Here is a 27,864-nt window from a genome sequence, read left to right on the forward strand (position 1 = left end):
CAAAGAATTGGGATGAGGAATTTGTGAGAGAGGAGTAGTCTAGCTTATTTTAAGGTTCGTGACTCCTGTGAGAGTGTAGAATTTTGGTCTCATATAAATAGTATTCAGTCTGTTAAAAGAATTATTTGCTACAGAATTACCATTAAAATACTGCATGTAATATTGCCTTACAAACCATAACTCTTCTTTTTTAAAGCTCTTCACAGAATATGGTCGTCTGGCGATGGATGAAATTTTCCAAAAACCCTTCCAGGTAGACTGTTAACTGTAAATATAAGTCACATCTTTGTTTTAGTTCGTAGATGAGCAAACTATAATCCACAGGCCAAATATGGCCAGCTGCCTGTTTTTATATGACCTGTGAGTTAGGAATGATTTTTTTTACATTTTTAAATGGTTGAAAAAAATCAAAAGAGGAATAATATTTCATGGCATGTGGAAATGATCTGAAATTTAAATGTCAGTTGGCCATAGTGAAGGATTTATTGGAACACAGCTACACTCATTTGTATTGTCCATGGCTGCTTCTTGCTACAATAGTCTGAAATATTTACTCTCTGGCTCTTTACAGAAAACGTTTGCTGACCCCAGCTTTAGCTAATTGCTTTATGAGGGTGAGAATACACAGTAACCTCAGTAAGGTTAAAGGATCTCTAAGCGTTATTTTTTATTTTAGTTTTTATTCCTGTCTGACGTTAATACATAATCATTTTATGATTAGCTAGTGCTGTTTTTTTTCTTGTCCTTCACCATTTTCTTCATACTTGCCTTTTGAGCAGACACCTGAATTTAGCATTTTCTCATCGGTCTATTTTCATCCATCTCTTCCTCTTAATCCATGAGGTCAAAAATATCAGATGGGATATACTGACCTCACAAATGGCTAATACATGTCCTTCTAGTCTTTATAGGGTTTCTAAGACATTACAGGGTAGAATTGGGTAGAAAAATCCTTAGCACATTTTCTTGCCCCTTTTGAAGAAGCTGGCGTTTTGCAAAGAAGTGTTTCAGTGGTTATTTTGAAAATAAATTTGCGCAGTTTTATAATGAGTTCTGCTGTTTTTCTAAATAGACACTGATGTTCCTGGTTCGAGACTGGAGTTTCCCTTATGAATACAACTATGGATTACAGGGAGGAATGTCATTTTTGGAAAAGCGTCTACAGGTAAATAGAAATATAGTCTTCTGAGGAATTACCTAAAAGTAGTGATAACTTTCTCATTTGCCTTTAGCTACTGAATATAAAGGGATTCCCTCATAGCTCAGTTGGTAAAGAATCTGCCTGCAATGCAGGAGACCTGGGTTCAATTCCTGGATCAGGAAGATTGTCTGGAGAAAGAAATGGCAACCTACTCCAGTATTCTTGCCTGGAAAATCCCATGGCCTCTGGACCTCCTGGCCAGCTACAGTCTGTGGGGTCACAGGAGTTGGACATGACTTAGCGACTAAACCACTCACCACCACTGTATTTAAAGCGGATTATGGAAAATTACATTGTGTGTTAAACACTTAGGAATTTAATTAGCACAAACTGATATTATTCATGGTAAGGTTATAGAACCCGTGTATATAACTCACAGGGATTGGAGAGAAAAACCCAGGGCGAAAGCCCGAGCTTTGATTGCAATTTCCATTTCACATTTCACATGTGAGTCTATATGTGCTTTTGGTTTCCGGTGTGGATACAAACAGGCTTAGCCTGTTTTCCAAAATTAAAACACAGGGATCCTTTGTCAGTCACTGCTCACTGGTTCATGCCCACAAGGCTTTCCTTGTCCTTCATGCCCGCAGATCTTTCCTTATTCTTCTTAAGTCTTGTATAATACTCTTTTAAGAAACTCTTTAGTACCTGTTCTTAGATAGCTCTAGGAGCCAAGCCATAGTTAATCAAATTTATGCATTTATTGCTTCTCAGGGTTCTGAGTTTTCTCACTGGACAACACCTGGGCCACTATGATCTTTTAGAGTTGGAAAGCCTTCTTCCCTTTGTCCTGTACTAGTGAGTGCTGGTTAGGAAAAACACATGGTCGTTTGTAAATTGTTGGCCTTATTGGCAGGTGAAAGAACATCAACATGAAGAAATTCAGAATGTCCGGAATCACATCCATTCATGTTTCTCCAGCGTCACCTGTTTTCTGCTACCACATCCGGGACTCCAGGTGGCCACAAGCCCTGACTTTGATGGCAAATTGAAAGGTGTGTTGCAAATGATGTTATTTATACATGTGATTGTTATCTTTGGAATTAAAGAGGGACCAGAAAATATCAATTATGAATAGTAAATGCTTAACAGAAATACTATGTTCTTTTAGAAAGAGTAGTGTTTAGAGTCTAGTTCAATTTTTTTCCCCTACCTTAGTGTGACCATCAGAATTATATTATCTTAGTTTCTCCATCTGAAATGGTTGTGGTAATACCCATTAATGATCTTTCTAAGAATGATGTTGTGATTCCTGGTTTACAAGAGATAAAAATGCTAGGTAAAGGAAGACTTAACATTAGTCAGCTCATTTTTATGAAGTAAAACTAAAGTCCAAAGCAAAGGTGGTATGATGCGTGGCATGGCTATTGTTTTCATCTTATTTGTTATTATAGCAAACTTGAGTCATGAGTTACTATCAGGAAGTGCTAACCAGAGAGTAGCTTAGAGAAATCAGAGGTGGGACTCATGGATTCCATTGTCTTATTTGTGTTCCATACTCACTGAAATCTTGAGTCATTTAATGGCTAGTCCTCAGTTTACACATAGGTTTAACCAAGCATTTTTGTTTATAAACTTAATCTGAGCTTCTTTTGTTGTTGTTCAGTCACTAAGTCCAGTTTGACTATTTTTTCGACCCCATGGACTGTAGCCCGCCAGACTCCTCTGTCCAGGGGATTTCCCAGCAAGAATACTGGAGAGAGTTGTCATTTCCTTCTCCAGGGGATATTCCTGATCCCCTGAGATTGAACCCATGTCTCCTGCATTGGTAGGTGGATTCTTTATCACTGAGTCACCAGGGAAGCCCGTTTGAGCTTCTTAGGTTCCTAGTAAAATTGAAATAATAGCAGCTGCCATGTTTAGAGGCCATTTGTGTTCCCAGCTGTCAGTCTATCCAGGCTGCTGTGACAAAATATCATAGACTGGGTAGTTTATAAAAAACAGAAATTCATTTCTCAGTTCTGGAGGCTGGATTTCCAAGATCTGAGTGTCAGCATGGTCCGGTGAGGTTGTCTTTCTGGCCTCAAAACTTCTGGTTGTATCCTCTTGCAGGGGAATGGGCTGGCGAGTGTGGTAGGATCTCTTTCACAGGAGCAGTGATCCCACTTGGCTTCACTCTCATGACCTAATCACTTCCCAGAGGCCCCGCCTACTAATACTGTTGCCTTTAGGGGTTAGAATTTCAACATGTGAGTTTTGGAAGGACAGAGACATTCAGACCATAGCAGCAACACTACGTGGAGTAGGAAATGGCAGCCCACTCCAGTATTCTTGCCTGGAGAATCCCAAGGACAGAGGAGCCTAGCAGGCTACAGTCCATGAGGTCGCAAAGAGTCAGACACAACTAAAGTGACTGAGCACCAACACTGTGCTAGTTACTTTTATACTTAATGCTCCCAGTAATTCCATGAAACTGATATTATCTCCTTTATCTTACAAATGAAGAAACTGGCTTAGAAAAGTTACATAACTTGCTCATAGGTGGTGGGGCAGAGATCCACATCCAGATCCTTCTTGCTCAAAGCTGTAGTGTGCTAGAACAGAAGTTCTGCTGTACTAGGCAGGTCACTTAGAGGATTTACACTGTTTAGTTACTAGAACTTGCCTTGTGAAGTGGAAGGTTTTTATTACTCCGTATTAAACATAAAATCCATAATTTTCAATTTATGTAACTCAGTGGATTCAAGAAAGTTAATATGCTTGTTCAGCTTAAGATTTACATTCCAGCTGGTCTTATTATTGCAAAAAAAATTGAGTCTGAAAGGCTTATCTTTACCTTCTATTTGTCACCTGTGTGACATTTTATGTGGTTGGCAGCTTTCCTGAGTGGGAAACTTCCACAGCCTATAGGTTGGCAGTTCAGAAACCCAAGGTTGGGGCCTGCCTTTGGAGAGAAATCTGCTTAGGCAACACTGGTGCTGAAACAAAAGCAGTTACGAGTGAATTCTCTGAGTTGAGTAGGTGAGAAAGTTGAGTTTGTAGGTGAGGTGTTTAGGATTTTAACGCTCCATTATTAGACTTGCATTTACCAAACCTGAGCTCTGGTGTATTCATCACTGGTAGGGAAGCAATCCAGTGGGGTCTTAACTGAAGATGTTTAAGAGAGGGTGGGTGGGAGTGACTCCTCATACCTTTTGTCTTGCTTTAGGGTGGTTTCAGGTTATTGGGCGTAAACATACATAATACACAAACATGACATTCCTCCATATTATTAAACATCTAAATATTTCATAATATTCTGTTTTAAAATTAATTTCCATCATGTTATTAAATAGGAAGAGCTTTTTAAAGTTCTGTAACCCTGACTTTTGAAATTTTCTATCACTTTTGGGTATGCATTTTATGTTAGTTTCCTAGGAACTGCTGTAAAAAAGCGCCATAAACTAGATTTCTTAAGAAATTCATCCTCTAACAGTTCAGGAGACCAGAATTCGAAAATCAGGGTGTTGTCAGGCTAGGTTCCTCCTGGAGGCTCTTGAGGGGAATCTGTCCTGTGCTTCTCTTGGTGGTTGCTGGCAGCCCTCGGCATTCCTTGGCTTTTAGCTTCATCACTCTGCTTCCTGCCTCTGTGGTCACATGGCCACCTTCTCTGTGTTCTCTCTTCTCACAAGGACACTGCTCTTTGAATTTAGGTCCCACTTTCATCCAGTATGATCTCAACTTATTACATCTGTAAAGCCTCTAGTTTTAAATAAGATCACATTCTGAGATTCCAGATAGACATGCATTTTAGCGGAGGACACTCCAGAGTACACAGATTTACAGATATGAAGGGTTTGTCACTAAACATTAAGGGTGCTAAGCTTCATATTATAAAATAGGGAAAAATTCTATATAAGCAAGCTTTAGTCTTATAGTTATTCACTATGCATGATAAAACTATAAAACGCATTTTTAGGGTTAAAATCCTCTTTTGCTACATGGAAAGGCAAGTCACAAAGGAAGAAATACAGATGGTCAAGACATAATTCATGAAAATATGTGCTGCCTAACAATAATCAAGAAAGTGCAAATGTGTTGGTACAAATTTGTATAGTCTATACCACAGTAACAGCATTGTAAATGTTCACATCTTTTGATCCAGTATTTCACTTTTCGGAAATTTTCCTAAGGAATTATCCATATATAAGTAGATAAAAATATGTGGACAAGAATAGTACCACTGCTGCATTATTATAATAGTGAATTATTGGAAGCAACCCAAATATATATTTCTGAGGAATTGGTTTAATTATGGTACATCTCACAAAGGGATGAAAATGAATAATTTAAAAGGAAAAGTAGATAGATGGATCTATCTGTATTTACATAGAAAGATGTTCATGATATGTTGTTAAATGTGGAAAGTACAGAGTAGCATATATTGTATGATCCTAATTATTTAAAAGTGAATATTTATGAGGTTTTTTAAAAAGGAAGGATTTGAGAAATAAAAATTTCCTTTTTTATTTCACTTTAAAAATATGTTAATAGTTTGCCCTTGTGTGTCTTTTAAGGGAACTGTAGTCATTAGGAGGGTTGTTGATGAAGAATTCTTGTTAGCTCTGCAAAGGTATATGTAGACGGGTATTTTTTAATTTTAGGGAACCTTTAAAACAAGATATTGAAGGGTTTTGAGTGAAGAGCAAATTGAGGATGTTGCATTGCAAACAGTGTGTGACTTGTGAATATTTGGCAAGTGCTTGGTTGAAACCCACATAAACTTCATTGTGGGGGACCTTTAAGTAGAGTTGATAACATTTCTGAGAGTTAAAAAAAAATACCTAGACATTGTGTTTTCTCAAGCATATACTTGTACAGTGACTTGGTTGAGATCCTATAGCTCTGCTCTATATAACCTGGATAAGACATTAGCCTGAGAATGTTTAGGGGTAATCCAGAAAAAGACCTTCATGTAGTTTTTGTAGAACATTTAAATTTATTAAGAACTGCATTCTGAAGCTGTTTCTGCAAATGTTCCCCTAATTACTTCAGGGATTGTTTTACTGGTCTTACTTTATTTTTTAAAAGAATAACCATTTATTCAAAAGTGAACACCTGCCAGACACAATCTTAGTTATGGTATAATCAGTGCTAAGCTGCTGCTTCCTACAGTAGTTAGCTAGGAGATTAGCTCATTTTTGAGACTCCTTTCAACAGACACAGGATGACTGTCATCACCATAAAGAAAACTATCTTCCTTTTTTACTAGAGCAGAGAGACCTAATACAGTAACTACTGAGATATTTAGCTAGAAATTAAACAGAAGACATTGTAGGGAGCAATCTTCTTGAACGCCATGAGATGTTGAGATTGTCTAAGTCATGTGACAGTAGTTCTTGTCTGTTCTTAAATCTAAAACTCATATTTTGGTACAGCCTTCATAGAAACATTAATAGCTGAGGGTCTATTAAATCTGGGTAAAACCTTGGACAATACCATTTGTGGTGTCTAGGTCCTGCTATTTCTTGTGTGAAATATTTCTGAAGCTCTCAGTCTTCACTTCCACTTTTCCCTTTCATGCACTGGAGAAGGAAATGGCAACCCACTCCAGTATTCTTGCCTGGAGAATCCCAGGGACTGCGGAGCCTGGTGGGCTGCCGTCTATGGGGTCGCAGAGTTGGACACGACTGAAGCGACTTAGCGGCGGCAGCAGCAGCAGGGTTTCTTTAGTATATGCAAAGCAAATATAAACATATATAGGATAGCACATTATTAATATGTACACTATGTGTTTTTCACTTCAGGGTTTTAAAGAATTTGTCCCACTTTTTCTTTCTTAAAATTTTGAGGTCCCATTTTTTCACATTATAATTTATAATCCAGTTTCAGTTCAATTCAGTTCAGTCACTCAGGCATGTTGACCCCATGGACTGCAGCACACCAGGCTTCCCTGTCCATCACCAACCCCCGGAGCTTGCTCAAACTCATGTCCATCGAGTTGGTGATGCCATCCAACCATCTCGTCCTCTGTCGTCCCCTTTTCCTCTTGCCGTCAATCTTTCCCAGGGTTTGAGTCTTTTCCAGTGATCCAGTTTGGATCCAGCTCATTATGGTTGTCCCAGAGCACCAACTTTGGGTGCCCTGTTTCATGCGTCGACCTTGGTTGGCACTGGTCATCTATTTTACATAGGGTAATGTACATGTTTCAATGCTATTCTTTCAAATCATCCCACCCTCATCTTCTCCCACAGAGTCCAAAAGTCTGTTCTTCACATCTATGTCTCTTTTGCTGTCTTGCATATAGGGTTGTCATTACCGTCTTTGCTTTATTTTTAAGGCTATCTGTATTATTGCATGTAATTGTAATTCATTCAGTTTCATTGTAGGATAAACAGTGCCTTCTGTGAATATAACAATTTATTATCAGTGAAAGTTTAGGCTTCTCCAGTTTTTTTGCTATTATGAATAGCACTGCTATGAACATTCTTGTGGATGTGGATATATGGGAGTTTCCCAGGTTATGTGCTTAAAGCGGGATTGATGGATAGTTGAAATATATATATCTTCACCTTAGGTAATGCCAAATTGTTTTTCAAAGTTCTTATTCCAATTTACACTCCCTTCATCAGTGTTATAAAAATCCCCATTGATCCATATCCTTGGCAACACTTGGTATTAACAGCCATCTTAGTTTTGTTAAATTAGTGATTATAAAATAGTATCTCATTGTGATCTTAAATTGCATTTCTCTGATTACTAATGGGGTTGAATACCTTTTCATGTATTTATTTCCATTCATGTTTCCTTTCCTCTGAAATTCTTCTTGTCTAGTTTTCGATTGGGTGTTCTTTCTCTGCAATGTCAAGATTCTATATGTCTGTTTTAAGTTGTGAACCTTGTATTCTGTCTTCCATATCTTAGTTTTCTTCCTCATTTTGCATCATCCAATCTCTCTGTGCTGTTCTTTGGTATATTATTCAGATCTTTTTTTTTTCCTCCAGAGGAGATTTGATCTGTGTTTGCTTCTTCGGGGAGCTAGGGGCTTACCAATCCAGGACCATTGCAGTCCCGTTTCAGGATCCAACTTAATTCAGAAATTATTTTTGCACAAAGCTTGTTATCCCATTATAGTGAATGGCCTCAAACGAGCCACAGCTTCACATGTACTCAGCTCAGTGCTCTGGTTTCAGCTCACTCCCCACCTACTCAGCCCCTTGCAGCTCTCTTTGTAGACTTCCAAGTCTACAATGGAATAGAATGTATCTTTTGCAGGATCTTGTTAGGAACAAGATCCCTTCCGATTCTCTGATGTTTAGTACTGTCAGAAGCAGAAGCTGCAAGATACGATTTTTCGCCAATCAAAGTCAGTAAAGGTTTTAAAAACAATAAAAATCTTGTACATTCAGAGTAATGAACATGCCTTCTCATATGTTGGTGATAGGGGTATAAATTGGTACAATCTTCTACAAAAGCGGTTTAGCAATATATGAGAGCCTTAAAAAGGAAGGGGAGGGTATTTTAAATGTTAATTATGATTGTCTGATGGTGGGTTTTATGGATGGTTATTATTTTTTTAATAGTTTTGAATATTTTCCAGAAATTTATATTTTTCTCACATACCTAGTAATACTCCTAGAAGACCCTATAATCTTTAAAAATAAAATAACCTGAAGTTTTTTCTGTGGAGATTTTTATGGTGATCCTTGTAGCTGGAAAAAATTTAGTAAACCACTTTTGTTTTATTCACTGCTCTATCCCCAACTCTTACAACAATGCCTGCCACAAAAAGGTGGTCAAAATCTGTTAAATGAATACATAAGACTGTCTCCATTTTGTAAATCTGGGTTATGCAGTGTTAAGGAGTTCCTACCTTGATGTGAGTTCCTGTCTACTTTATTTTTAGCTGATAGTTTGAATTATTTGAATTCAATAACTTGAGTTACAAAGATGCTGGATCATATAGATCAGATTCCTTGCATTTTCATACTTGGGCCAGCTAGTTCTCACTTTGAGGAAAGAGCTCTGTTTAATAGCTTCCTGAACCTTCTGTGGGAACTCTATAGAAGCTGGAAAGAAGCTGTCATGTTTCCTGAAATAGTAGTCTTTTCCTTTTGGGGTGGCCCAGAGAACCTCTCTGAGGAGATAATAGAAAATAAATATCATGAGGTTCAGGTGCTTCTACTTCCTTTAACGTTAAAAAAATGAACAAAAGTAAAGCAAATGGATAAATAGCAATTTATAATGCTTTTAAGGGGGAGAGTGAGGGTGTGGCAGAGGCCTGGCCTGGGAGAACCTGAAGGGTTGATAAGGATTTTCCTGAAGATCTGTTAATGAAATTCTTTTTTTTTTTTTTTAAGATTTTTTTTTTTGGATGTGGACCATTTTTAAAGTCTTCATTGAATTTGTTACAACACTGCTTCTGTTTTATGTTTTGGCTTTTTGGCCACAAGGCATGTGGGATCTTAGTTCCCTGACCAGGGATTGAACCCCCACCTCCTGATTGGAAGGTGAAGTCCTTACCACTGAACTGCCAGGGAAGTCCCGTAAAATAAAAAGTAAAATTTCTGGAACGGTGTAGGGAGTATACTGAATCTCGCAGAGTGAAAACCAGGGTAGCGATATTCTGCATATTCTGTTATGGACTAGAGAGGACTTAACACTGCAGAGGAGAAGGAGACCGTACAGGTCATTGCCAGGAAGGGTCAGGCTCACAGCCTGGGACCCCTGCCCCTCTCTTTCAGCTAGCAGATGTTAGAACAACCAGATAGACTGAAGATTGTGCTTTATGCTTCCCTTGGTTGAATAAATCTATTTGGCTTATTGTTTCCTTTTTCTTGTTCCTGCGAACAGACATTGCCAGTGAATTCAAAGAGCAGTTACAGACACTGATACCGTATGTGTTAAACCCAGCCAACTTAATGGAAAAGGAGATCAATGGCTCGAAAGTCACCTGTCGGGGACTGCTGGAGTATTTTAAGGTAAATATGAGGTTTTCACTATTAAAATATTTGACTTTTGGTGAAACTGATACAGGTTATGAACTAACTCGGTTCAGGTATTTTAAAGCTTGGAGGAAGTAGGAAGGAAAAGCCTTTTCAGACTCCGTTGTCCTTCCAGGAGTGGGCCGCTGGGTGGCAGTATTGATCTAGGCACCAAATGGATGTTCTCTGCACTCTCTTAGAGGAGTGATTACTGTGGCTAAAGGAAGACTGTTCCTCAAGGAAGATGGTGTGGAGAGGAGGTGGTTAGGAAGTTGCTGTGAGTAGGAGACGGCACCTAGATGTGACACGATTACCTTCCGGCGGATGGTCACTCTGCCCGCAGGCAGTGGTGAGGCCAGCGTGCACGGGGAGTCTGGCGGGAGCCATAGCCTTGGTAGGCGTGTGCTGCTTTGAGAACATTTTTAGTTAACTAAAAAAATGCTAACATGCACTCAAAGGTGTGCTGTGTTTTTGCTAATTCCTGGGTGTGGATCTAGGTCTTTAGGAAAATGCAGTTGTATGGTCACTGTTTCCGAAAAGTAAGCTGCAGTTAAATATGATGAATGGTGTTTTTCATAATTGTTTTTTATGTTTGTATTCTAAGGCATATATTAAAATTTACCAAGGAGAAGATCTGCCTCACCCCAAATCCATGCTTCAGGTAAGCAGTTCTTTGACAGTCCTGGTAGTTCCCCTTTTCTTTTTTTAAAAAACTTTTATTTATTTTTGGCTGTGCTGGGTCTTTGTTGCTGCGCGAGGGCTTTCTGGAGTGGGGGTTACTCTTTGTTGCAGGCCACTGGGCTTCGTTGCAGGCCACTGGGCTTCTTTCTGCGGTGGCTTCTCTTGTTGCAGAGCCTGGGCTCTGGGGCATGCGGGCTTCAGTAGTTGTGGCTCACGGGCTCGAGAGCATGGGCTCAGTAGTTGTAGCACACAGGCTTAGTTGCCTCGTGTGTAGAATCTTCCTGGACCAGGGATCGAACCTGTGTCCCCTGCATTGGCAGACAGATTCTTTACCACTGAGCCACCAGGGAAGGTCCCCCCTTTTCATTATGCTGAGGTCTGTTCAGGTTTAGCATGTTTTCAGCAGTGTGACTGCCTTCTGATTTTCTTGTCTGTATTCATGGTGATGGTGTTAGAACAAAACAACTTCTCCCCAAACGTACTGTACCCAGGTTAAGGATACCCCATTCCGTTAGACAAATCGTTTTCCTATTGCTTGTTGTCTATTTTCATAAAACATGTCCTGACTTATCTATTTACTAATCAAGTTTTTCACTTTCAGCAAGTTTTATTACCAACATTTTGATGTTTTCCAGATGTCATTTTGTGAATACATATGATTTCTGACTTACACATGCTGAAGATAAAGTTGTTTATTGCCAAATGTTTATTTCTTTAGTAGACAAACATTTTCACAAAGAGAGTTAGCATGTGGGATTGGTATTGTAAAGATAAATTTTTTCTCTTCCAAGTTACATCTATTTCTTAACATATAAAATTGAAGCAAAGGAAATATTTTCAGAGGTTTAGTTTTATGACAAAGATTCTTATGTATGAGAACATTTTTTGGCAGAAAATCTGGCAGAAAAGGTGTATTTTATTTAATCAGTTGGATTGTGAGAAAACCTGAAAAATAACAGAAGAATCATAAAGAAGGAAGAATGAGGAATAGAGTGAAACAAAACTTCTGTTTCGTTATTTGTAGAAGAATATTAAAAGAGAAATAATTTATAGTTTGTGGTTTTCTTTCTTAAAAGGCCACTGCTGAAGCCAACAATTTAGCAGCTGCAGCCTCTGCCAAGGACGTTTATTACAACAACATGGAAGAGGTATGTTGACATAAGTCTTATTCTGAAATATCTAACCTGGGCAATATTTGTAACTTCAGAAGTCCAAGCTTGATCCTGCTTAGTGTATCTTATGATGATGAGGCAACATTCTCTTACAGTGTCACTGCTCTCACTGATCAATATCACCCTGGTTACTAAGTGTGCTTTTCAGAAGAATTGAACCCAGACCTTTATTGATCTTAGTCATCATTTTAAAGTTCATTTCTAGTATCGTAAAATTTCTAAGCTTTTCAGCGTTTTCACTTGTTTTATTTGGCACTTGTTTCTGAAGGATTCTTTACCGCGTTCATTCTTTATTCTTGTCAGGTTTGTGGGGGAGACAAACCTTATTTGTCTCCAGACATTCTAGAGGACAAGCACTGCGAATTCAAACAGCTTGCTCTGGACCATTTTAAGAAGACGAAAAAGATGGGCGGGAAGGATTTTAGCCTTCGTTACCAGCAGGAGCTGGAGGAGGAGATCAAGGAACTCTATGAGAGCTTCTGCAAGCACAACAGTGGCAAGAACGTCTTCAGCACCTTCCGAACCCCCGCAGTGCTCTTCACGGGCATCGTGGCTCTGTACATCGCCTCCGGCCTCACTGGCTTTATTGGTCTTGAGGTGGTGGCCCAGCTGTTCAACTGCATGGTTGGACTGCTATTAATAGCGCTTCTCACCTGGGGGTACATCAGGTACTCTGGTCAGTATCGTGAGCTGGGCGGTGCTATCGATTCTGGTGCAGCCTATGTATTAGAGCAGGTAAGTGGTGCCAGCCCAGGAGGCTGACGGTTGATAACAGATAGATATCCATGCTTCTGTTGTAAAATGTCTCCATTTGGAAGAGTTCGATAGTGATAGAAGGCGTGAGAAACATGCCTTTTTTGTTTTTGATTGGCCTTATGTTTTATTATCATTCTTTAGGATGTTAATGTTTATTCCTAATATTTTGTTTCCATGCCTAAAACCTGCTCATTATGCAGAAAACTTTCTAACTTAACATACATTGTGTTCTTCACGGGAAACTTTTAAATACGTGTTCATCAGACATAATTCCTGTGTGATTATCTCCCACATCCAAGGTTAGCTTGCTTCACTGAAAGTCATGAGCTTTGAAAAATATGAATTTAGCAAAATGTTCTGTTTTGAGATCTGCCAGTGGATGGCATCTCTTTCACTTAAATCAGTTCATCAAACCAGTGGCTTTTGACGTTGACGTGATCTCCAGGTTTACAGATTTGGGACTCTGCTTTGTTTTGCTGAGTAGCAGGAACAGATCAGTTAAGTTAGAAGCTTGTGGTGAAGGCTGGCGAGCTGCCCACCCACTAAAGGTTCAGCTGACCTATTTTCTGGGACATTAGCAGCTGCCACAGGCTCCCTGACCCCTGCATTTTCATTCCCTAATTTTCTGTCTCAGTGTAGATAGAGATTTTTGAAAGTTTGTCTGTAATGGCTTGTTCTTTTGACACTGTGCTGTAATTTTATTAACTGACATGTTGAATAAATGGACTTTTGCAGGCCACTTCTCACATCGGTAATTCCACTCAGGCTGCTGTAAGGGATGCAGTTGCTGGGAGACCACCCTCGGATAAAAAGGCTCAGTAGCATCCTAATGAGAGGATCAGACAAGAACCGTTCTAGCTCCCTCTGATTTCTGGGCTTCTGCGACGGCCACAGGTCCAGGTCTTCAGGAACGCAGACCCGGGACCATCTGGGAAGAGCTGAAACACGGCACTAATAAATGAACAGACCTCTCCTGTGGTTTCAGATTCTTAAACACACTTCCATTTCCCTTGGAAGCATTTCTTTTCCTTGCTGGTGTAGATCCAAGCTTGTGTCTGTTTTCTTATTACTCTCTGCTTTGTGCACTTTATGGGGGAAAAAGCTAAAAGAACAATGGAAATGCGATTTTAAGTCCTTTATGTGCCGCTTTGTGCCTTTTAAGATTGAACCCATGCTTTCGAGGACTTGATCGGGAGGAAACTGAGGACACTCAAATGAAAGATGCTGTTTTGAGGTGAATTGTCAGTTTGTTTGTACCGTACTCTTTTGAGGAGGATTCCTTTTTTAAAAGTTTACAAAACTTGGCAAAAGCCTCAGAACTAAAGATTGACTAAAAATGATGCTATTACAGTTTTTACATCTTATGATATTAGAGAATTATGTTTGCCACATAATATGGAAAAATTGTATTTAAATCTACCATACACTGAAATTTAAGGTCTGTTTCCTGACAGGCTGGCAGTTTTGTTAGAACATATTCTGGTTTGTTTGTTTTGCCTTCATTCATTCCTATAGCTTCTTTCTAGAAAAGAGGCAAACATGCCTTGAAAAATCAGAGCTGCTCATAATGAATGAGTTTAATTCTTTAAGGAAAAAAACTTGAGTTTAAATGAACCATGTGACCTCTGATAAGTCATCTGAACTTGTGCCTTGGTCAGACTCGCTGATTGTAGGTTTATGTACATATGTGTATTGTACATAACTCACACACAGTTGTCATTCATGAGGACAGAACTTCATCAAGGACTAGAGGAAGGATTTTTACCAAACATGCTGCCTTTAATTGATGTCCTGTTTCATGTGGCTTAGCAGTACATCAGGTCTTTATCCACAATGTTTATTTCAGTCTCCTATTCAAGGTCTGGTATTTTTAATAATGAAGCTAAAACTGTCAGTTTTACTTAGTGAATCATCCTTTATTTAACTTTATACGTGACTAGTCTGGTAGCTTTAAAATATCTTTGGCTTAGTCAGGACCAAGTCCCACCCAAGTATGGATATATAATATCTAGAAAGTATCTAAATTCCTTATTTACCTTGATTGTGTGGTAAAAATTTTTGTCTATCAGTTGCCTTTTCCTTTGTTTATCATGGTGAATTGTTGTGGATTTTAAAACTTCATACAACTTGCCTGCAAGTGTTTATATAAGCATTCAGGTATATGAGCCTTAATTCTTACAATAATTTTTTTGTTGTGGGAAGGAGGTAGGGAGTTTTAGGCAAATTCTGAGTGTAAAATTCTATATATGTGAAGTATGAATGGATGGTGGAAAAAAGTCTTCTAGTCTGTCATCTCTTTATCAAAGAGTATTTCTCTTGACTGTTTTAACACTTGACCACTCAAGTATTTTTGTAAGTTTTGAATTAATTCTAAGTGTTTAATGTATTTTTCATATTTACATACCATCTTGCCCTGAAGTTCTTGATATTTTATTCAATCATGGTTAAATTTTAGAAAAATTCCAACTTGTTCTAAAAACTGTTTACTTGCATATCAATAATACTTAGCTTTATTAAATTAAAACCTTAGTTTTGAAATTTTGGTGCATTTTCAGGTGGCCTGTTATCTTCCTGAAGGTTGATACTTATTTGCTAAAGGCCTTACAGATGTTGACATACTTAGCTTTTAATGCACTGTATAAGCACGTTTATAGATTTCAAAAAGAGTTGTCTAGAATTATCCTACTTTTAATGGTGAGAAAAGGATGCTATGTTTAAAACTTATTTCAATACTAACATAATAGATTTTTCAAAAATAAAAAACATGCGATCATGTATGATTTAATGAAAGCTTAGAATTTAGTTACTGTTTAAATTCACCAAATTTCTGTTTTGATCATAAAGGAATAACTTTGTTTAATTACCTTGGGGAGGCCTTTTTTTGGGTCTTACTTTTTCTGCCTCTGGAAATTGTTTATAGTTTTCTCAGTGAGGATTTTTATGAGTTTCCTTTGGCCTCTATTTTTTTTTTTAAGAGAATTGATGATTTTATATCAACATTTCCAATAAAGGGTGCATTCTCATTGCTCTCTATAAGTAGTCTTGGGGAGGTTTATGACCAGGTTGAAAAGAATGCCTTTTCCTTCTTACCTCCCCATAGCTGTTAGTTTGTGGGTCAGGGACGTTACTTAGGACTGTAAGGTTTTGCCTGGTGTTTGTTTCTCTGCCACTCCTGCCTTTCCACACAAGCATTTTTAGTTTGCACATTCCTAAGAGTATATGGGACACATTCCTACTAACATATGAAAGGTTTTCAGAATTTTCTATGAAAAGAATTCATTTTAGGAGAGGTTAAATTTTTTTTTTTTAATACTTCCAGTTAGCTTCTAAGTAAAAATAATAGAATCAAAATTTCAATTCTTTCACTGAGGACTCTTTCTAGATTGATGTGTAGACAAAATGAGGGAAAACTATCATGTAAGATGATGAAACAGCCTCAGAGTCATACCTTATTTTAGCAGTATACCAAGAAAGCTGTCACGTGGAGGTCTATGTAGTTTCACACTTGGTAGAGTTGCTTATGAGTATTGTTTTTGTTTTACCTGGTGTTTCGTTTTTTTCTCTTTCGTGAAGTAAAATGCTTTAGGTGAACAAAGAGACAAACTGCCTCGTACTAGCAGTGCATTTAACAGGTTATACCTAGCGTTCCACCTGGCTTATGAAAATGGTGTCTTGGATAAGTATGTATGAGTTACAGAAAAATTACGTAGTTAATTTAAGTCCAGGCAAAAGTGAGTAAAAAACAAATAGTTTTATTTTTCCCTGGTTTTTTAAACAAAATAATGTAACTTATATGGATACCTTAATAGAGCTATTTTTCCCCCATGAAACTATTGAAATGTAATTTAGGATTATTTAGAATGGCTGCCATCTAAGGTAGCCAACATAGGTTGCATCATTTGGCTTAATGTTTAGATCCATCAAAATTTTAGTCAAGGAATAGGGGCATAGTGAAGAAAAGCTTCAGTTACTAACATACTATTTGTGTAGGTGGTGTTTTAAAATGACATTCCAAAGCCTATTTGTAAGAGACCTTTTGCAGTTGAATAGTTTTCCTTTTGTGAAGTCATATTGTAGCTGTGTTTTGAATGGTGGCTCTCTTCTCTCTTGATCTGCATAAAACAGCCCTGGGAGGCATGTTTAAAAAAATTCAAATTGCTAGCTTTGTACCCAGGGATTGCCTCTGGATCTGGGTCTGGGTTATGGCCCTGGAATCACCACTTTTAAAAACAGCATCATAGGTGATTCAGAGACCACAGTGGGAGAGACTGCTCTGAGGGATGGGAAAGTGCAATTCAGTGTTGCCTGGAGGCAAGTGGACACCTTTTGCCTGAGGTTCAGAATAGATGGTCTCCTGCCGGATACAATCACTGAGAGTTTAGTGTTAGGAGTAACAGGGATGCATTTAATCCAGAGGATTACCCAAGCTCTAAGAAAATGTTTCTCTAAATGAGAAAGTCCTAGTGCCTTCTCTGAAAAGTGAATGTACAAGTATCCTATTTACCAACAGGTGTACTTAGGATTAAAAAAACTAGTTTGAAAGTTGCTTTTCTTTGAAAAAGCAAAAATTTAGCACTGTGACTTGAACCTCTGAATCTTTTCATGCATAGAAAGCCGTAAGCCATAAGTAAAAATGAACAAAAAGGACAGAGAGGATCATAATTTTGAAAATTAGTGACAGAGTACCCCTTACCAGGGGCTTTCGAGATTAATCTAAGGGCAGAAAGATTTTAGAAGAAATTTTTCTTCTTGGGAAAGGAATCTCACATGCCAGAACTAAAATTATAAATGTAGTGTTCTTATGACCAGGGGAAGATGCATCTGATTCCCAAAGTGTTCCAATTTAGATACATAAATGCTGTCATGGACTTAAGCCTTAAAGGAGTTAATACTAATTTTGAGCATATACAAATTTTCTTCTCTGATTCTCTTTCTTTAAAAAAATGATTTGTTAAAAGCACTTTCTTCCTCCTAGACTTTTTGAATGGCTTTAAAATTTAATATACTTTTTAAAAAGTGCAATGGATTAGATTATGCTATTAGTATATTAAAAGCATGTTTCTCTTTCTTAGTTTTAAGGTCATTTAATGGAATAAAGATCACAGCACCGTGTTACTTGTGTTTCTCTTTTTTCTTTAATATGGGAAGATGTGTTAAGTAGATTTGGGCTTGGTAAAGTGAATAGGATCTCTAAGGGAATGAAGACTTGGTGTCAAAGTTGGCAGTGGTAATGTGGTTTGAGTGAGTCAGCTTTCTCTGTCCTGCAAAATAATACTGCACTAGTATCTTAATCTCTAGCATAATACCAGAGAAAGCTGTGCTGTTGACAGTATTGCATAAAATGGAGCACAAATTTTATAGTTACATGGACTTGTGAGGACCTTTGAATTTGGAGCACTTTCATTTAGTTGCCCGATCTGGAGCCAACTGGTTAAATGGTTTGTCTCTGGGAGTGGGGTGAAGTAAATACAGCTCTACGGAAGGCTTTCCCTTTCACTGGTGACCTTGGAGGCAGTGAAGAAATTGTTTGAACTCAAATACTGACTGATGACTTTACAAACCCTGTTCAGCCCTACAATAAAAAGGTTTCTTTCCTAGTTTGAAACATACACTGGTGGGGTCAGCAGCCAGCCGGCCATCCCTGGTCCTACCAGGTGGGTGTTGCACTGAGTTCACAGTTTAGTAGGAAAGGGGCAAACTCACAAGTTAATGTAATACGGAGAGTATGGGGAGTGTTGATCCCTCCATCAGTATAAGCTGGGGAGAAGAAAGGAGCAGGGTGGGGAAAGTGGTCATGTGTGGGTGGGGAGAAGTCAAGCAAACGATGACTTCTCTTTGGTGCATTGGTAGACACTTGCCTTTGATTACTATAAACAGTTTGCCAAAGATAAGTCCAATACTGATTAGCTTAATAATTAAAAGAATTTTTTAAATGAGGAAGCATTTTGTTTTAATTGGATGTCTAGAAGTTAAGCTGGCATGAATTGAAATGTCGACAGGACTATGATCTGTTTGCAGTAGCTGCATCATTTCCCCTTGCAGGTAGATTTCTTCCGTGCTGCTGAGGGGGACAGGAACAAACGGTTCCAGGCTTACCTCATTCCACTTTACTCTCCTCAGAGGAAACAGGCTATTTGACCCATTGCCTGTTACAAGGTGTGTTTGTATTTTATATATATACAAACCTCCATCTTAGAGGAAGATTCTGACTGGTCTGCCTTGGGTCATATGCTCCTTTCAGGGTCCCTGGCTGCCTTGAGGGCTGGGGCGTGATAATGAGCCAGACGTAGGTCATGTGTGTCCCTACTTAGGATGATGGGGGGTCCTGTGACTCGTGGCTCCACCAGAACCAAGCAGAGTCACCAAATGAGAGAATGCTGGACAAAAGCAAACGTCCTGTGCAGTTGTCAGTTCCCCAGACTGGCCATTTAGTGGAATGAGAGCCTGGAACATCTCGGGAATGTGCTTTTAAGGGGAAATAGAGATGGTTATGCTGCACATTTACTAGTGGAAGCTCTTCAGGGCCTCTCAATAGGGGTTTATTCTCACCTCTTCAGTAGGGCTTGAGGGGTTGCAGACCTAGGCAATTCATGAGGAAGTTACACTTCACCTTTCTTTCCTAAAAGCCTGATTTTTCTGGTCAAAGCGAACTGTCAGTGTACTTACATCGATTGCCCTGAATGACCTGGATACAGATCAAAAGCCTATTCACTTGGCTGGTGGGGTACATTTCCCCTGAGGAGCGATCTGGTTTGGAGTTGCTGTTCCACATCAGAGCTTTCAAGTCACATAATGCTCTGGATTCTGCTCCCTTAAACGCGGTTTGTCTGCCCACACTTCCTCCCCTCTCCTGCTCTCCTCTTGCCCTGGCCCTTGCTTCTCATACCTGCCCCACCTGCTCAGAATCCCTGCAGGGTCTTTTAGGTCTGCTCAGCGTGTTGTTCTGTAGTTGCCAAGTTGTGTCTGACTCTGTGACCCTACGGACTATACCCCACCAGGCTCCTCTGTCCATGGGATTTCCCAGGCAAGAATAATGGAGTGGGTTGCCATTTCCTCCTCCAGGGGATCTTCCCCATCCAGGGACTGAACGTGCATCTCCTGCATTGCAGGTGGATTTTTGACCGCTGAGTCACCAGGGAAGCCTTCTTGGCATGTAACCGTGTGCTGTTTCCTCCCACTTTCTCTGTTACTCCTTCCTCAGAGACAGCACGACAATGGATTCTCCTGGAGGAGAACCCTCAGCAGGCAGAGAATGGAGAGATGACAAGTAATGAAAAATTTAATATTTTCCACCTGTCACAAGAAGAATGGGCCTCCTTAGCTGTGGCTGCAGAAAAGACTGGAAGAAGCTTCATAGGCAGATAGCAGTTTGATCCTGGCTGTTTGGAACTTGGCCGTTCACGCACATCATGATGATGGACTTGGAATGGGGCTTAAGGACAGACTGCCTTGCTGATGATGGCGGTGGCAGCACGTGGTAGCTTCTCTTGGGGCTTGCCTACAGAGCTCCACTTTTGAGAGCTGTGTGAAAGGTGAAACCACACTTCCTGACATCTCTGCCGCTCAGCAGGGATGTTGTTTTTCCTGGCACAGTCACAGGGAGGGGGGGGCAAAGAAAGTAAAAAAAAAGTGACATCTGGGCTGATTGAAAGCAAAGAGTAAAGCGAGGCAGGAATAGGTGTGGTTTCCTCAAAACCAAAACTTTCCATTCTGGGTTTGGACGGCCTTACAGATAATCTCTTGCTCAATACACATAATACGATTTGTTGGGTGAGTAGTATGCAGATAAAACTTTGGTGTTTATTTCAGTGCCTCTGACCTCCTTGCTGGGAAACTGGTTTGTGGATAAGCATGTACCTTTCCTCCTGTTAACAACAGCCAACAGGTCCCCAGTGAGGACTTGCCCCAGGCCAGACATCAGGCTCCCACTTTATTTGCCTGGCTTTATCTGTTGCTCTCCCTTTGGGGAATGTATTTTTATTATTACACTGTGTGTGCTCAGTCCTGTCCGACTCTCTGCAACCCCATGGACTGTAGCCCACCAGGCTCCTCTGTTCATGGAATTTTCCAGGTAAGAATATTGGAGTGGGTAGCCATTCCCTACTCCAGGGGACCCAGGTATCAAACCCATATCTCGTGCATTGGCAAGTGAATTCTTTACCGTTTGAGCCACCTGAGAAGCCTGGCAGCAAAGCTGTGTATATTTTTATACATTATCTTACATACTGTACAATATCATCACCACTCCAGTTTGCAGATGAACAAACTGAGGCTCCGAGAGGGAAGGGTGCTCTTGACCTTGTAGGTAGCCAGGTTCAGGATTTGGCCAATGGGTCCTGATTCCAAGCTCAGTGCCAGCAGGGAAGGGGCAAGAAAGAGCGATGTACCAAAACTGCTTTTACCCATGCAAAGTCACAGCCCAGGGCACAAGGGCCTGTGTTTAGTCATTCATTCCTTCATTCATGAAATGCCTACCATGTGCCAGGTTGGTGCCAGAATTGGGGGATATCTGATGGCTTGGGGCGCAATAGTTAAAAATACTTTCTGCTAGGCCCTTGCTTTTAAATGGCTTTAAAATTTAATATACAGTCCCCCCTTATCCTAGGAGGATGTGTTCCAAGATCCCCAGCGGATGCCCCAAACTGGAAGTCCGGAACCCTAAAATAATATCAGTTTATCCACAGTTCTGTCTCTCCTTGTTTTTTTATCCAGCGGAGGGCAGATAGAGAACTCGTGGATAACGGAGGTCTACGGTAGTTTTAAACTGCAGGATAAACCCACTTGAGGGGATGAACAAATTGATTGCACTGCAGTGCGATATGTATAGATGGGTATAGGAGAGCTTAAAATAGTGAGTAGGGGTAGCCCCGAGCTGGGTTCAGGGGGCTACTCTGTTCAGGGGGCGGAGGGTGTGCGGAGAGGGTTCGGGGTGAGCAGAAAGCATCCTGGCCTGTCTGCCTCAGAGGCCAGAGCAGTCTGTCCCTGTCGCCCTGGGGCGTGGAGCTCTGCGAGGCTCTAGTCACACGGGGAGGGGCCGAGTGACCTCACGCTGGCCTGGACTCTGCGGCCATTTAACTGGTTCCCATCCTGGTGGAGGCCGCTACTGCCTTCCAAGTTCGCGAGGTGGGTGGAGCGGTACTTCCAGCTCTTAAGGAGGGTGAGACGCTTGGGGTGGCTCTCCCGGTATCCCAGGGTGTGTGGGGGATGGAGAACTTGGGTGAGACGGGAATAAACAAGTTAGTTCTGTTTAGCTGAGCATAGCGGCCGGGGAGGAAAGGCCGTGCGCGCGTGCGCGAGCGGCCCCGCGGACTTTCTGGGGCGCGGCCGCCCGGGCAGGTGACACCGATCGAGCTCCCCACCGCTGCACCGTCAGCCTCTCCGGTATCAGGTGAACGTTCCTGCCCGCCCTGCGAGGGTTCATGGCCAGGTGCCAGGGCTGGGAGGGGACCGGCAAGGACCTGGAACGGAGTGAGCTGGTCGTTGCCGGAGAATTTGGAGATCAACTGGGCACGGTCTCCTCCGCAAGAAGCTACTGGCCCCTGGGGTCTTGGGGACGCGGTTTCTTGTTACTGACGCTGACTCCCCGCTCCCTCCTGCCTCAGGCATTTACACATCTGATAAAGTCAACTCCAGCCTGAAATCGAGGGCCCCCATCACCCAGGAAGATGCGTGCACCCTTTGTAAGTAAGGCAGGCGTGCGTGGGCTGGGGGTGGGGGCCGTGGTTGGGCCGTGTTTGGGTGGGTCTGAGTCATCAGAGAACGGGTCCTTGAGGATGTGCGGGCCACACCTCCATTGGGCGGTGGGCATCAGGCGTGAGAGGGTCAGTGGTTAGAGTTGTCTTAGTGTGAGTACTTGTGTGGGTAGGTCCTGTTTGCCTGAAACAGGAGCGGGGGAAGGCAGGGCCAACCTGAGCTGGGAGGCAGTAAGGAGAGACTTGCTCTGCCAAGGGCCAAGGCCCTGTCTGCCTTCCTGAGTCAGACCAGAGCACCTGGAAGGGCTCCTGGAGCGCAATGTCTGGGACTGCACCTGCTGCCACCCCCCCCCCACCCCGCCTGGGTTTGACCACAGGGGCGTTTTTCTGGCCTCAGCTGAGACACTTCATGGCGCCCTGCCAGCAGTTTTCCAACTTTGACTTTCCCTATTTCTAATCTGGGATGTGGTTCAGAAATCATAAAGGGGCTTAGCACATGCTTCCTTTCAACTTAGCAGGACTGGCTGCAGAGAAGTTTTGAGCCTGGCTTTTGAGGAAGGTATCCCTGGGATTGTGTTTCCCTAACTGTGGCACTTTGATCACATTTCCAATCCCAGAGTGACGATTATGTGACTTAATACTTCTGAAGTGCTCAGAACAGTGCTTCGCACCCATGTTAAGTGCTCACCTGTAATTCATTGTTCTGATTATGATTATGTTGTTATTATGATTATGATTAAGGTTTAATCCTTGTAAAGAGCTTAAGGCAGTGCCTGGTATTAGGGTGTACCTGGCATATTTGATGCCGGGAGCAGTCATTTAAAAACATCCCTCTTCCTTATCTAACAACATTATTTTCAGTAATAATCATGAAGTAAATATTAGTAATGGCCAGGAAAGAAACACAGTAAAGTTGCTTCTGTTGAGCTTTGAATATGAAATCATGCCGGTGAAAAAATAAAAATTGAAAAGTAGGGTAGATGTTATAGAGAAAAATAGAAGTAATGGATTAATAGTTTTTAGTTGCATTAATGTAATTTAGAAGAAAACTTGTTCTTATAGTTAGGTTGGTTGGTTATAGTCATGAATAATGACAACATTATAGTTTCTGTTTTGAAACTTTTTCTGAAAAGTTGTCCTTGACTGTGACAAAACTGATCTTCTTTGCATATGCAACTCTCAGTAGAGGCAGACTTGTCAATCTATCTTTGCTCACAGTTGATTGAAGAACACTTTTTATTAATTTCAAAAGTCTCTCTCATATGAAACAACAGATATACAAACAGGAAAAGCCTTAAACAATAGAATCGGTTTGTCAGAGATTCATAACAATCCCATTTTGTAATAAATTCCAGAAACTGCAATGCTGCCTATGTCTTAAAAATTTAATTCTAGTGGCTTTAATTTTGAATTTTATTTATGTTTGTTGATCTCTAGGTTTTTTGTTTGTTTGTTTTGTTTTTTGTCTGTGCCGTTCAGCTTGCGGGGTTTAGTTCCCTGACCAGGGTAGAACTCAGGCTCTAGACAGTGAGATCGGAGAGTCCTAAGCACTGGACTGCTAGGGAATTTCTGATTTTTTAATTTTTATTTTTAAAATTTATTTTATTGGAGTATAGTTGATTTACAATGTGTTAATTTCTGCTGTACAGCACAGTGATTCAGTTATATATATATACACACACATATATTCTTTTTAATGTTCTTTTCCATTATAATTTATCACAGGATATTAACTATAGTTCCCTGTGCTATACAGTAGGACTTTGTTGTTTATCCATTCTAGTGGCTTTTAAATATATCCACATTTAAAACATTTTGACTAAAACATCTTCACCAGAAAATCCATCATAAGTTTTTATTTTATTTGGTGAAATTCTCCCAAGTTTTTCATCTTTGGCAAAAATCAGAGAAAATGGCTGAATGATGGTGAACTTTGACATTTATTTAATCCATTGCTTTAGAATGAGAGTTTAGTTCCCAGTGAAATTGATTCAGACTTTCAGACACTTCTCTTTTAATCTCTTTTCTTCTGGTTCTGGGAGCGCAGATGCTTGTCTTCTGTTTAAACACAGGAAAATGTAGGGAGGGATTGGTAGCCCAAACTGTTAGTGAACTTGAACCATTCTGAGCCATTCAGAACTTACTGTTGGAGCGGACACGTGCAGCTGAGTCTGTGTGTGTTGGAGCTTCACTGTATAGCTAGGTGTTCTCTGATTAGATTTCCACATAGAAAACTAAGCTTTTCAAAGAACAGGAATGTGAACTAATTTAAAGCTCGCATACATGTTATTAAATCTCAGCAGGAATTGCATGAGTTAGAACTTAGACCATTATCACTGATACTGTTTAAAAGTGTTGGCATATGGTGATAATAAACAGCAGACTGACTCTTGGTATGTCTTATTGTTTTAAAATTCTGTACGGACAGCTCTCGCCTGTTTGTCTGCACCCAGAGGATGGGTGCACTTTCCCCCTCTATGGATGCCACTGCCTGGCTCTTGTGAGTGTGTGTGTGTGTGTGTGTGTGTGTATGTGTGTGTGTGTGTAAGTGTGTGCTTTGTCATATCCAACTCTTTGCAACTCCATGGACTGTAGCATGCCAGGCTCCTCTGTCCATGGGATTTCCCAGGCAAGAATACTGGAGTGGGTTGCTATTCCTTTCTCCAGGGGATCTTCCCAACCCAGGGATCAAACCCACATCTCCTGGATGGCAGGCGGATTCTTTGCCACTGAGCCACCTGGGAAGCCTGGCTCTTAGGACTTGACAATTGTTAGTTATTCTGAAAGAAGCTCCTTGGATCTCCCTGAGTTGGGGAGGCTGCATGTCTACCGTATGGGCCCACATTTCTCCAAGCCGTTTAGTCCAGCCCTGAGGCCTCCAGGTCAGTGCCACTGTGTTCTATTAATACATTTGCTTAGGAGGTGTGGTCCAAGAGCTTTGCCTTCCCTTCTTCATGCATTCTGTCCTTAAACCCATGGCTTGTTGAGCAGCTTCTGCTGGGTAAGTGAAGATCCAAAGGGCATCTGAGGCTCTAGATATGCAGAAATTTTTAAAAAAATTTATTTCAAGCTGGAGGATAATTGCTTTACAGTGTTGTGTTGGTTTCTGCTGCACAACAACATGAATCAGCTATAAGTATACACACATCCCCTCCCTCTGGAGCCTCTCTCCCACCCCCACTCCCATCCCACCTTCTAGGTCATCACAGAGCGAGCCCTGAGTTCCCTGTGCTGCGAAACTGCTTCCCGCTAGCTTTCTGTTTTACACATGGTAGTATATGGGTGTCAGTGGTACTCTCTCAATTCATCCCACTCTCTCCTTCCCCTCCTGTGTCCACACGTCTGTTCTCTACATCTGCATCTCTGTTCCTGCCTGCAGATATGCAGAAATTGATGGGCCTGCTCTGGGCTCTGACCTGAGACTCTCTTATGGACCTCTTCACCACCCTCTAGGTTTGCCTGACATCCTGACAGATCTCTGTGGAGCTAGTTAAGGTGCAAAGGGGAGGAGGAAGAAGCAGATGCTTCAGGCAGGGCAGAGGTTCATCTGCACCGTGGAGGGGCTTGAGCAGGAAGCAGAGTGTTCCTCTAGCCCACAAACCTCTGCTGAGAACGTTGTATGTGCCTGGCTGGCTGCCTAGTCCAGCTGGTGGGCTGGGCAGGGAAATTGATCTCTCCTTTCCCGGGGGCTCAGCCCGACAATTATAGTCATCCTTATAGACAAACTGGTCTGTGGCTGATAAACACTCTCTGCTGGGAAGTCAGGGGGAGGCGCTGAGGAGGCGGAGACAGGAGGAATGAGTAGGAATTTGCTAGCAAACAGTCAAGGGCCTACAGGCCTAGAACACAGTGATGCAGAGGCATAGCTCACCGTGGGGGTGATGAACAGATGTCAGAAGCTTCCTGTGAATTACTGGGTGCAGCAAAGAGAACTTGGCCTTTGGGTTCAGGAAGACCTGTAGTGTAATCCTGGCACCACTTCTTTTTAAAAATAATTTAGTTAATGAAGTTATTTTTGGCTGTGCTGGGTCTTTGTTGCCGCGTGGGCTTTTCTCTAGTTATGGCGAGTGGGGCCTGGTCTCCAGTTGCTGTTCGCAGGCTCCTTATTGCTGTGGCTTCTCTGGTTGCAGAGCACAGGCTCTAGGGCAGGCGGGCTTCAGTAGTTGAGGCTCCCGGGCTCTAGAGCACAGACTCAGTAGCTGTGGGGCCCGGGCTTAGTTGCTCTATGGCATGTAGGATCTTCCCAGATCAGGGATTGAACCCATGTCTCCTGCATTGGCAGGTGGATTCTTTACCACTGAGCCACCAGGGAAGTCCCCTGACACCACTTCTCGGGAGTTCTCTTGGGCAGGTTACTTCCCACCTCTGAGCTGTTTTCTGGTGGTTAAAACAGGGCTGCTGTAAGGATTCCAAGTAACTTGTGAAACACCCCAAGGGGTGTCTGGTGGCAGCAGTGGTGGTTCCCAGATGAGTTCAGGGAAAGTCCTGGTTCCCATGGGCTGAGGTTCAACACGTGGAACAGGTCTGGGGCTTGTGGGAGGGTCAAGAGCCTGGGAAGGTGGATGAGTTTTGCCTCCTTTTTCCAGGATACCCATGACCTTTGGGCTGCTGGGGCTGGACTGGTGCCCGACTGGAACTGCCACTGTCCCTCTCCCAGAAGCTGGGAGGGAAGAGGTGATGAGTCAACCCAGCCCCTCCTCTACCTTCTTGCTGGACCTGAAGCTGGGGAGTCTGGCCTCCCCCTTCACCCAGTTCGCTGCACCCACCCAGCCTGGGGCATGAGGTTGGGACTCTCTAACAGGTTTTAAGTGGTTTTTAGAGTTCTCACCCCCGTTATCTCATTCCTGACACAAACTCTGCTAGAGAAGCTCAGAGAGGTTAAGTGATTCCTGAAGGTCACACAGCAATAGAGCAAAGGGGCCTCAGTCTCAGGTGGACTGGGCTCCGCTTCTGAAAACGCAGTCTCAGACCAGACAGTATTGAGGGTGGGCTCCTCCGGGGTTTCTTTTCTTCCTAAAGTCTTTGCATTAAAACTCCCAACTCTCTACCAGCAAAATCCGTTCTCAGCACCCTCCGCAGACTTCAGGGTTTCACTTTTGTTTTGAATTATGTGCCTCTCGAGGGTTTCCCCAGAGTATCAGAAATGGAGTGGGTGAGATGAGGGATTTCCACACTCACCACAGCATGTGACTTGGGAACAAAGAGAACTTGCTCTCAGGCTGGGTTTCACAACCTCCGGAGTGTCTCCAGTTGGTCCTGGAGCTGTCTGTGAACCTTCCAAATCAAGAATAATAAAAACACCCCCAAGAACAGCGGCAGCAAAAACTGCCATTTACAGAACACTACCTATTTGCCAGGGCTTCCTAGGTGGCGCTAGTGGTAAAGAGCCCACCTGCCAATGCAGGAGACACGTGTTCTATCCCCGAGTCAGGAGATCCCCTGGAGGAGGGCATCGCAAC

The 27,864-nt window shown here is 41.6% G+C and overlaps 2 protein-coding genes across 12 annotated transcripts in view; both read left to right on the plus strand.

Annotated features, from left to right (window-relative positions):
• The window catches only part of ATL3 (atlastin GTPase 3), a 40,024-nt gene extending 22,199 nt beyond the window's left edge, over window positions 1-17,825 (plus strand). For 8 of the 9 annotated variants that reach the window (XM_081532832.1, XM_081532835.1, XM_081532828.1 and 5 more), the window contains exons 6-13: window positions 197-253; window positions 1,073-1,165; window positions 2,058-2,196; window positions 9,974-10,101; window positions 10,709-10,765; window positions 11,862-11,933; window positions 12,261-12,692; window positions 13,449-17,825. In XM_081532832.1, coding sequence (XP_081388958.1) covers window positions 197-253; window positions 1,073-1,165; window positions 2,058-2,196; window positions 9,974-10,101; window positions 10,709-10,765; window positions 11,862-11,933; window positions 12,261-12,692; window positions 13,449-13,535 — 1,065 coding nt within the window. In that variant the 3' untranslated portion in view covers window positions 13,536-17,825. The remainder of the gene's footprint in view (window positions 1-196; window positions 254-1,072; window positions 1,166-2,057; window positions 2,197-9,973; window positions 10,102-10,708; window positions 10,766-11,861; window positions 11,934-12,260; window positions 12,693-13,448) is intronic. The other variant, XM_081532836.1, reaches the window with a different exon arrangement.
• Window positions 17,826-21,759: 3,934 nt separating this feature from the next.
• Window positions 21,760-27,864, plus strand: part of PLAAT3 (phospholipase A and acyltransferase 3) — a 32,615-nt gene continuing 26,510 nt past the window's right edge. Inside the window, exons 1-2 of one of the 3 annotated variants that reach the window (XM_081532840.1) lie at window positions 21,760-21,870; window positions 22,316-22,393. In XM_081532840.1, coding sequence (XP_081388966.1) covers window positions 22,379-22,393 — 15 coding nt within the window. In that variant the 5' untranslated portion in view covers window positions 21,760-21,870; window positions 22,316-22,378. Of the gene's footprint in view, window positions 21,871-22,019; window positions 22,102-22,315; window positions 22,394-27,864 lie in introns of those variants that run through there. The other 2 variants (XM_081532839.1, XM_081532838.1) reach the window with 2 other exon arrangements.

Source organism: Giraffa tippelskirchi, chromosome 10 (assembly GCF_054371585.1).
Source record: "Giraffa tippelskirchi isolate mGirTip1 chromosome 10, T2T-mGirTip1v1.2.pri, whole genome shotgun sequence".
NCBI classification, from domain to species: domain Eukaryota; kingdom Metazoa; phylum Chordata; class Mammalia; order Artiodactyla; family Giraffidae; genus Giraffa; species Giraffa tippelskirchi.